Source organism: Camelina sativa, chromosome 4 (assembly GCF_000633955.1).
Source record: "Camelina sativa cultivar DH55 chromosome 4, Cs, whole genome shotgun sequence".
Taxonomy (NCBI): Eukaryota; Viridiplantae; Streptophyta; class Magnoliopsida; order Brassicales; family Brassicaceae; genus Camelina; species Camelina sativa.
The window spans coordinates 19,879,006-19,889,537 of NC_025688.1; the positions used below are offsets into that span (position 1 = coordinate 19,879,006).

A 10,532-nucleotide genomic window follows, 5' to 3' on the forward strand; every position below is an offset into this window, starting at 1 on the left:
AATTTTCAAAACTTTTCAGACATAACATAACTCATTAGAAACTTCTCCTGTTCAAACTCTTGTCATTTTCCTCTGTCTCTCTCTATATATCTCAGTTCATTCACATATTAGCCCATCTCCTCATTATTTTTATATATCAGTTTCTTTCTTCTCCCTCCAGCTAAGGTTGCAGCAATAATTGTAAGAAGAAGATGATTGGACAAAGCTTCCCTGAGGATCTTGATTGTGGCAACTTCTTTGACAACATGGATGACCTCATGGATTTCCCCGGTGGAGATATTGATGTCGGTTTCGGCATAGGTGACTCCGACTCTTTCCCTACCATCTGGACCTCTCATCAGGACACCTGGCCCGCCGCTTCCGACCCTCTCTTCTCTTCCAACACCACCACCAACTCCGATTCATCCCCTGAGCTCTATGTTCCGGTTAGTCCTTTATTTATATTTGTTTAGTTTTATGCTAACATACGCTCTTTGTTGTTCTGTTTTTGTATTTTTTGGCGCTTAATTGTTTCTATATATAATTTGGCTAACGTTGTTTCTTTTACTGTGGTGAAATTTGCAGTTTGAAGATATTGTTAAGGTGGATAGACCACCAAGCTTCGTTGAGGAGTCCTTGGTTGAGAAGAAGGAAGATTCGTTTTCGACAAACACGGATTCATCATCATCTCATAGCCAATTCAGGAGCTCAAGTCCAGTGTCGGTTCTCGAAAGCAGCTCATCCTCGTCCCAAACCACCAACACAACCTCCCTTGTCCTCCCTGGCAAGCACGGTCGTCCACGCACAAAACGTCCTCGTCCACCGGTCCAGGATAAGGACAGAGTCAAAGACAACAACAATGTGTGCGGGGCAGACTCGCGTCTCATCATTAGGATACCGAAGCAGTTTCTCTCTGACCACAACAAGATGATCAACAAGAAGAAGAAGAAGAAGGCCAAGGTTAGTTCTTCCTCTTCTTCCTCCGGGATCGATCTTGAAGTCAATGGAAACAATGTCGATTCGTATTCTTCAGAGCTACATCCCGTTAGGAAATGTATGCACTGTGAGGTTACCAAGACTCCGCAGTGGAGGCTTGGACCTATGGGCCCAAAGACGCTTTGCAACGCTTGCGGCGTGCGTTACAAGTCAGGGAGGCTTTTCCCTGAGTACCGTCCAGCTGCTAGCCCAACATTCACTCCAGCTCTTCACTCAAACTCACACAAGAAAGTGGCTGAGATGAGAAGCAAGAGATGCAGTGATGGTAGCTACATAACCGAAGAGAATGATCTGCAAGAACTGATTCCGAACAATGCCTACATTGGTGTTGACTAAAACCACGAGAAAAAAGATGATTTCGATTTGCCAGGAGTAGGAAAGAGTCAGTTGAGCAGAAAAAAAGTTTTAGCATTAGAAGAGATGGAATGAAGAGAGCAATCAATTTGGGAGGGATTAAAAAAGTTAGATGAGAATTGATTGTGTTTTTGTATTTTGTATTTGTAGTGTGAATGGGCAAAAAAAACTCTTGAAACAGAGGAAAAGTAAGTTTGAGGAAGATCAGAAGATTTTGAAGACATTAGAAGAAAAAAAATTAGGTGTTTGAGTATTACATTATATCTTCCTCTTCTTCTTTTTTTTCTCTTTCAATTCTTTGTATTTTTATTGTGAGGATTCTTTTTTTGTTTTTTTTTTTTTTTGTAGTTGATATGTTTAGTTAAAAGATTTTTTTTTTTTTTGTTTCTGTTAATTAAAATCCAATGTTATAAATTGTTAATTATTTAGATGGTTTCCCTACCTTTGGAACTATACAATGCTAAATACATACTTTTTTTTTTGCCGACAAGCTAAAATATATTTAATTAGGGTACTCGCTGATTGAAGTTTAAAATAGATTGAAACGGTTTATAGTTTCTTACAAGTTTTATAATGGCTAAGTTAGTGGTATTGAATGATATATGCAATAATGAAGAAAAAAAAACAAAAATGGGAGATGAGACATTGAGTAACAACAACCACTCTCTTTTGCTAACAAAAAAAAATACTTCATACTAGCTTTTATGTGAAATCCACCCATCTATTATGCCAATTCAAGTTTAGAGTGTTTCTTAAGCTACCTACCTTCATTCAAAACCCACTCATTTCAGTTTTTTCACTCTCTTTTTTTTCCATGGGTTTCTTCATCTTTTTTTCCTTTCATAATTACTATGAGAACATTTTTTCAACATTTTCAATTTGCTGAACATTACTATTTAAGAAACACGTTGAAGGAATGATTAAACTTTTGTCCTCATATTGTTATTTTCAAAACATAAAAAGACTTAAAAGAGTTGTCTGATAAGTTACTGGACAAAAGAAGGATACTTTTGTATTCGCCAATGCACAAATAACCAACTCGATTGGGATAACATATCTTCCTTCATTCACGAATTTGATGATTTCGCCAAACTTTTTTTTTTCTTCTTCTCTTTTGTCTTTTAATTATGTCCTTTTCTTCTTTCTGTTAGGGTCTTTTATGGGTGAGTTCAATGATCTATAGCTAGTTGGGTCTTCGCCTAACACATTACATATATTTATAGTAGACGTATACATATAGATATATCTTTTTCAATTGTTCAAAGTAGTAGACTTACATGTTTGCATAATTTAGGAGAAGCCTAACTCGAGACTTCCCTATAAATAGAAGCCTATAAAAACCCGATCATTCCATCCCTGCCCACTCTTCTTTCTCCTCATCACTTTCACCCAATTCGATAAACACCATCTTCAACAAGTCTTCAACTAAGGGAATCATCAAGACACAAAACTTTTGACTTGGTTGTTAGCTGCCCTGCTAGGTTAGATAGTCTATTAGGTTAGGCCTCCATTATATAAGCCCACGTAGTGTTTCTTTACTGTTTTTTTTTCTTTCTTTTCTATAGCGATTGAAGCACACACGCGACTACGCGAGATCTTAGGCCCTGTTGCCTTAGACAATAAACTGATATTTGAAATCATAAAATATCCCCAATTTGTTCCCTTAAACACCTAAAAAGAGCACATTACACCTCTCACTTCGAAAAAAGGAAAACACTAAAAATGGAAAGTTGCTTATTGAGTGTTTTAACTTTGTGATGATCAAAAGTTAAAAATACCGTATCTTGCAAGTAAAAAAATAACAAATTTTGAAACGCTTCTCTACTCTTTGTTAAGAAGGCGATGGAGACGACGAAGAGGCTCTGTTACAGAGAAGCGACAGTGAAGGAGATTAAGCAGCCCAATACAAAAACGGAGTTCCACTTACCCAATCATATAAAGCCCATCAAGAATCTGTCCAATATTGATGCCTTTGGTAATCAATCATCTATCGCACCCTATAATTGGCCAGGTTAGATTTCTCATCTTTAAATCAAAAACGATTTTTCCTAAATTAAAAAAAAATTCTATGGTTTTTTTTTTACAACAAAAATTTTTTCCATGGTTTTTAAATAAATTTTCAAAACTTTTTTTTCTAAAATATTTTGTTTAGTTTTTTCTAATTCCGGATGAGAAATTTACTGAAAATAATTAGAGATTTCACAAATTCAAATTGTTTTTCTCATAGTTTTGTACTTTTAGCATTCAAATTTTTGTTTAATTTTTTTTTGCTCCAAGATTCAATTGTTATTTTATTTTAATTTTGATACTAAATTTTCAAAACAATATGAAAACTCATCAAACTTTAGATCCAATCATTTGATTTAGTCATTTGATCTTTAGAGGTTTCACAAATTTAACTTTTTCTCATCATTATGTATTTTTAGCATTCAAGTTTCTAATTTACTTGTAAAAAAAATGTTGTAAGTTAAAATGGAGATTTTTATTTATATTTTTTCGTCAAGATTTTAAATATATTTTGCATTCAAGTTTTGTTTTATGTAGTTGAACTTTTAGCTTTCAAGTGTACTATTATATTCGATTCAACATATTTGGTTACTGCTACAAGTGACAAACTAAAGAATCATTTGAATAATCCAAGCAAAAAAGAGAAAGAGAAAGTTTACGTTTTTGTAAAAGGAGAAATTTTAAACGTATGGTGGGCATTCACGGGAACAGATCAAAAACCTTTTTTCTTAGTAAAAGAGGAATAATTCAGAATACCACACTGATAAATTAGTAGCAAATTGGTGTTAACAAACCCAAAAGAAATAAACAAAGAACTAAACTTAGTTGTGGTGCTCACGAGCCTAGTCGCAAGTGGACGGCAAAAAAACAGAAGTTCACTATTAAGAAAGTTAAAGTTAATAGTTAAAAAGTCTAATATAGGCGAGGCAATGGCTAAAATGTTAGAAAATTAATAAAGGAGAGCTTAAAAATGGCAAGAAGTAAAAAACATCAAAACAGTAGAAACAAAAAAAAACACAAAGGCAAAGCTGCAAAGTCAAGTTGGGTCGGTGAAACCCACCTTACTCCTTGCCGTCCTCCCTAGTTTGAACATGTGCACTCTCTTCGTTACTAACCATCACTTTTGTCATATATACATTTTTCAATAATCAGATAAAATCTTTAGCGAAAAGCTATGTTATTTCTGAGATCAAAATCTGGCTTTTTCTTTTTCTTTTGGTTACCACTTCAAATATGTACAGTGATCAACACAATATACAGTATATGAATTTAATACTTATACCACAATCAGTAAGAGGCAAGCTCCATCTTGAGTTTGTTTTTAGAAAGATACACTATTTTCCTATGTATACATCTTCTGATCTAGAAGCTTTTCTATAAATCATCAACTAAAGTGGAAGAGGGCATGCTAATTTGAATGAATGAATACCCAACTTGTAAAGATTCTAAAAGATTTTCTATATATATCAACTAAATATTCGGCATGAAGCTCTCTCAAATACTTGGTCCACCTATTTATAGAGTACACAACTTTTTTTTGGAAACAGCTGAATGGAAAACTCTGTATTATTTAGGGTTTGGTACTAGTTCCTTTTGTTGTGCAACTATCAATAAATAACCTTATATACATAGGCACATAGCTTTATTTTGATAACTCTAAACTCTGAAGTGATTTGTGGCCTCTCATATCTCTTGGTTCATAATCTTTAGTTTGCTGATGAGTGTCGACTCTAGCTACAAATCTATCTATTAGGCGATTTTATTGTTAAACTTTCAAATCAATTCATATGTTTTACCTAGATTTTTGTCTCTGTACCAAATGTTTTACATAATCCTCTATGCCTAGGATGCTCTTTTGGAAGGTCTTGTAGTATATCATCAAGGGCGCCGAAGATGATGGACTAATAATAAACATTTTCTTGTAGGTTATTCGTCCGATTATTATTTTGGATTAAATACATCAACCATAATTTCAAGTGAAAACATCATAGACATAGTATATTATTTTTAATATTTCAGTTTAAAAAAAAAACATTCTAAATTTCCAAGAACTCTAAACCTTACTCGATTTTCAAAATCAGCAATGATGGATATATTATCAATGTTATTCGTCGAATTATTAATTTGGATTCTCAAGCTTGCCTTTGCTACCTTATTTTCTTCTTTACAACATTATTTAAAAGCCCATTGTCAAAGAGTCGGCTATGAACCCATGATTGTAATGAATGGATAGCTTGAATACTGCAACCACCACACTGAGCATTCCCGTCAAACATTTGTTAACTTAATGGTATTACAAATGTACTTTATACTAACGGTCTTTTAAAGATTTCATTTCGCTATTTTGTACCAAATAATTTTGATTTTTTTCCTAAACAATATATTCATACTATAAAATTTAAGCATTAGCCAAAACATTCTCTCTCCACTAGAAACCAAAATTTATCAATAATGAATAAAAACAGTCTTATCTTACATGTGAAATTAATCACCTCCGTCGGTTGCTATCATTCCACAACCTTAAAAAAACTATGTAAAATGATCATTAACAACAACAACAACAACCAAAAGATAAAAATAAAGTAAAACAGAGCCCAAAGCCTCGTCATATCTCTGCCCATAAATACCCCTTCACCGACTCACCATCTTACCACATCAATTCTCTCATCTCTCTCTCTCTCTCTTTGACTAGATCATAATAGTATAACAGAGACATACTCTTGAGTTTGGTGACGAAGCGAGGAGAAGAAGACAATGACGAAAGAAGTGGTTGGGGATAAGAGATCTTTCTCCGGTAAAGACTATCAAGACCCACCTCCTGAGCCTCTGTTCGACGCTACTGAGCTTGGAAAGTGGTCTTTCTACAGAGCTCTCATCGCTGAGTTCGTAGCAACCCTCCTATTCCTCTATGTCACCGTTATGACTGTCATCGGTTACAAGAGCCAGACTGACCCAGCCCTCCATCCTGACCAGTGTGCAGGCGTTGGCCTCCTCGGTATCGCCTGGGCCTTTGGTGGCATGATCTTCATCCTCGTTTACTGCACTGCCGGCATCTCTGGTTCGTCTCTCTCTTTATCCCCTATAATAATTTTTTCTTGTTTTGTCAAGTTACTTCTAAAGTAGCACACTCTTGTTAGCTAAGAGCATAACATGTTTTGTTTCAACATGATACACATTAACGGGAATTTTATATCTGATTTTTTTTGCTATTCTTGATTAGAAAAAATGTGATCAAGGGTGACTGACAAAACACAAGTTTGGCTTGGTTTGATCTCTATATGAATTGAGAAACTATAAAGATCAGTTCGGTTACGGATTATACTAAAAAAATTACTAGTTAAGTTCAAATTTAGTTTGGTTTGGTTTTAATGCTCACATAAATGTTCGGTTTAATGATCTAGGTGGCCATATTAATCCGGCAGTGACTTTTGGGCTGTTGTTGGCTCGGAAAGTGTCATTGGTGAGAGCAGTGATGTACATGGTGGCTCAGTGCCTCGGGGCCATTTGCGGTGTGGCTTTGGTTAAGTCCTTCCAGTCTGGTTACTACAACCGCTACGGTGGCGGTGCAAACGGTCTCTCCGATGGTTACAGTATCGGCACAGGTGTTGCCGCCGAGATCATTGGTACATTCGTCCTAGTCTACACAGTATTCTCAGCCACTGACCCCAAGAGGAGTGCGCGTGACTCTCACGTCCCTGTAAGTCCATTATTTTGCCGTTATGATTATTCATTTATTTTAGAGAATTTGATATGATTGATTATGTCACAACAGAGAAACTCAGTAATGGTTAGATAAATTTAATTATTCACCGCATTAATGGTAACAGTAGAATACCCGTGTCTTATACGGCGCACTCTTAATTTCTTAGCATAAAGATTTGGCACGTATAAACTAGAAGTAGAAAGTATCATCAGCCTAGACGAGAGAATTAAATTTCATATTTCGAATCGAGTTACGAAAGAATAATAGAACGTACGAGATATCACGGATATAATTTGCGAGTGTGACTTCTAGATCTTCATATTATAAAACACATAAAGGACATCGAGTCATTTAAACTTTTTGTCTTTCACGCCTATCTCTCCATCGTATACTCTGTATGTCCTTTGTTTGTACATGGTCCCAACTCCATTTGTAACCACGTATACTTCTCCCAGACATAACTATATATGAATATGAATAGTATTTTTGGATGAGTACTCTATACTATTTGTCTCGTCATTAGTAACATTTCAGTTTTATTGGTGTGGTGATATTGAAGGTATTGGCTCCATTACCAATTGGATTTGCAGTGTTCATTGTTCACTTAGCTACAATCCCAATCACGGGCACTGGCATTAACCCTGCAAGAAGTATCGGAGCTGCAATTATCTACAACAAGGACAAAGCTTGGGATCATCATGTACGTTACTATATCATATATTTTTACTTCTTTGTCTTCGATATTACNTATCACGGATATAATTTGCGAGTGTGACTTCTAGATCTTCATATTATAAAACACATAAAGGACATCGAGTCATTTAAACTTTTTGTCTTTCACGCCTATCTCTCNCATTAGAAGAGATGGAATGAAGAGAGCAATCAATTTGGGAGGGATTAAAAAAGTTAGATGAGAATTGATTGTGTTTTTGTATTTTGTATTTGTAGTGTGAATGGGCAAAAAAAACTCTTGAAACAGAGGAAAAGTAAGTTTGAGGAAGATCAGAAGATTTTGAAGACATTAGAAGNGGGCTGGTGCGATTAAGGCGCTCGGATCCTTCAGGAGCCAACCTCACGTCTAACTTTGATATTCTCTTCCCCAAGTATCAAAGAGACGACAATAAGAGAGACCTTTTTATCTATATATGTTGATGGTTGGAGTCACTTCTTGACGTGTAGTAATCTAATTTCTAGCTTTGGTGAGGGAGAGATTTTGAAGTGTACTCACTTGTGGGTCAACTTTAAATTGCTACTTCTATAGTTGAATTATGTCTACTCCTTGACGTAATATCTGGCTCTGTTTATTACTTTGCTAAATTGCTTATGAACCAACTCACGTGAAAGTGAATTCAGATCTGTTATTCCAAAAAAATATAAGTCAGCATAAATGCAATACGAGAAAGATATATGTATATTGGGAAAAAACAAAATGTTTTGATAAGAAGAAAAGTGGAGTAGTTAAGTCTCAACAAGTAAAGTAAAAAAGAAACTACTACTATTTTTGGTTTCTATCAAACTACGTTGTGGTTCCCTTTAGTTTGGAAGGTAATCTGATAGACGCTGTTGGCAATAGGGTAGTGGACTGGACGGTGCTGGACAAGACGTATCGAGAGGTCAAAAAAAGTGGCCATCAACCTCATCGTAAAGGAGGAGCTTAAACAACATGCAACTTTATGTTTCATGCGCATATTTGAAAAAAGTGAAATCACATGATGAAAATAGGCAGCAGGTTTCGCAGAAATCAGTGGACAGGCTAATCTCTCTCTCTATCTCAACCAACTTCACGTTCAAAAGTAAAGTTCTTAATTTCATCATCCTAAATACAAGGGAGCATCATGGAACACATTTCAAATCTTTTCTACATATATTTTTTCAATTATCTATAAAACCCTCGCACTTACATTACTAGAATTTAAATCGCAAATGGTAGAGCTAAATAAATAGTTTAGGAACTAAATTGTTTACCTTGCGGGATAAGTATAAAGTAGAGTGAAATTGTCAATATCCTAAAAACAAAATGAATATCGTAAATTTCCATATTCTTCATCAAGCAAATAGTTTAGAAGAAAAAAATTGCTTTAAGATAATTAATTTCCAGTGCTATAGCTATATTAAAATTACAATTTATTTACATTTTTAAAATATTAATTTAGCTATTATTCTCCTGCTTATTAATTCACAAACTTCATTTTCGTTTTCCTCAAGTAAAAAAAAATAAATATTGGCTAAAATATAAATTAAAAAAGGTCGGTGTACTGTACGCTAATAATAAAAAAAAAGGTAGCGATTCCACAATTTCACGAAAATACAAGGGTCGAGTCCTCAACTTTCTCTCTCTCTCTATCTCAACTTGTCGCCGAAGAAGAAGAAGAAGAAGAAGAAACAGGTGATCATCAATGGTGGCTAGGTTGCTTGCTATGAGACGCGCTTTGTCTCTCTTCAGTAACCAACAACCTCGAATTCCTCTCTCTCAAGGTCTCATCTTTTTCTCTTCCCTAATTTTGTTTTTTTTTACCCAAAAGCATAAACTTTAATTTTGCTCTGTTTCGGACATGTCTTCGTATCATATAACTTAGTGTTGTTTTTAAAAAAAATTGGATTTTTTCCGATTCTTTGTCCTCTTTTGGGTAATAGTTTTTAGGGAGATTTTAGTATTTGGTAGTTTTGGTAGCCTTTAGGGATTTGAGACAATAGTGTGATGATGAGTACTCGTAGTCACACATGATTAACATCTAAAACGGTCTTTGCTCTGTTACATTTTGGACTTAGAGAAGGCCTATAAGAAACTGAAGGTTATGAATACGCATAAACGTGCTTTGTCTTGTACATATCTTTGTATTGAACATTGGGTGTGTCCTGCTTATACTTCTCTTGATTTGAGCTTTTATGAAAGCATTCTATTGTTAAGTTATGACTAATACTTACATATGTCCTGGTTAGCATGTATCCTAGGAGGTTCTATGATGGCCTGTTATGGTATTGACTGTTTTAGCTGCGTGCAACTACAACTACTGTTAACTTTTATTGATCTTTCTCTGTTATTTTTTCATGAAAATATAGTCTCAACAGAGCAGTTGTCGCTATCAAACTCACTCTTCAGCAGGAATAATGGATATGGAAGATTACTACAGAGACAATTCTGTGTAACCCGTGGTGCTAACGAAGCTTCAGTAACCAATGTTTGCAACTCCTCAAACTCTGCTACTGAGTCGGCCAAAGTTCCGACAGCCTCTGAGGACCTGATGGTGAAGTACAAGTCCCAGTTGAAAATTAACCCGAGGCATGACTTCATGATGGTCTTTACTTGCAAGGTCTGTGAAACAAGATCTATGAAGATGGCGAGCCGAGAATCATATGAGAAAGGTGTTGTGGTGGTACGATGTGGAGGTTGTGATAATCTACATTTGATTGCAGACCGTCGTGGTTGGTTTGGGGAACCAGGAAGCGTGGAGGACTTTCTTGCTTCTCGTGGGGAAGAATTCAAGAGAGGATC

The 10,532-nt window shown here is 35.3% G+C and overlaps 3 protein-coding genes across 4 annotated transcripts in view; all 3 read left to right on the plus strand.

Annotated features, from left to right (window-relative positions):
• The window catches only part of LOC104781349 (GATA transcription factor 8), a 2,294-nt gene extending 704 nt beyond the window's left edge, over nucleotides 1-1,590 (plus strand). The window contains exons 2-3 of one of the 2 annotated variants that reach the window (XM_010506005.2): nucleotides 161-425; nucleotides 565-1,590. In XM_010506005.2, coding sequence (XP_010504307.1) covers nucleotides 192-425; nucleotides 565-1,311 — 981 coding nt within the window. In that variant the 5' untranslated portion in view covers nucleotides 161-191 and the 3' untranslated portion in view covers nucleotides 1,312-1,590. Of the gene's footprint in view, nucleotides 1-140; nucleotides 426-564 lie in introns of both variants that reach the window. The other variant, XM_010506006.2, reaches the window with a different exon arrangement.
• On the plus strand, nucleotides 5,977-8,697 carry LOC104784074 (probable aquaporin PIP2-5). Its single transcript, XM_010509145.2, has 5 exons — nucleotides 5,977-6,394; nucleotides 6,738-7,033; nucleotides 7,599-7,808; nucleotides 7,988-8,025; nucleotides 8,577-8,697. Exons 1-5 carry the CDS (start codon nucleotides 6,091-6,093, stop codon nucleotides 8,695-8,697), a joined length of 969 nt encoding a protein of 322 aa, XP_010507447.1. The 5' UTR covers nucleotides 5,977-6,090.
• LOC104784075 (uncharacterized protein C24H6.02c-like) lies at nucleotides 9,321-10,530 on the plus strand (the record flags this gene model as incomplete). The annotated part of the gene is made up of 2 exons (XM_019244176.1): nucleotides 9,321-9,514; nucleotides 10,100-10,530. Coding segments are annotated over exons 1-2 (510 nt in total), but the record flags the coding sequence as incomplete, so codon positions are not given.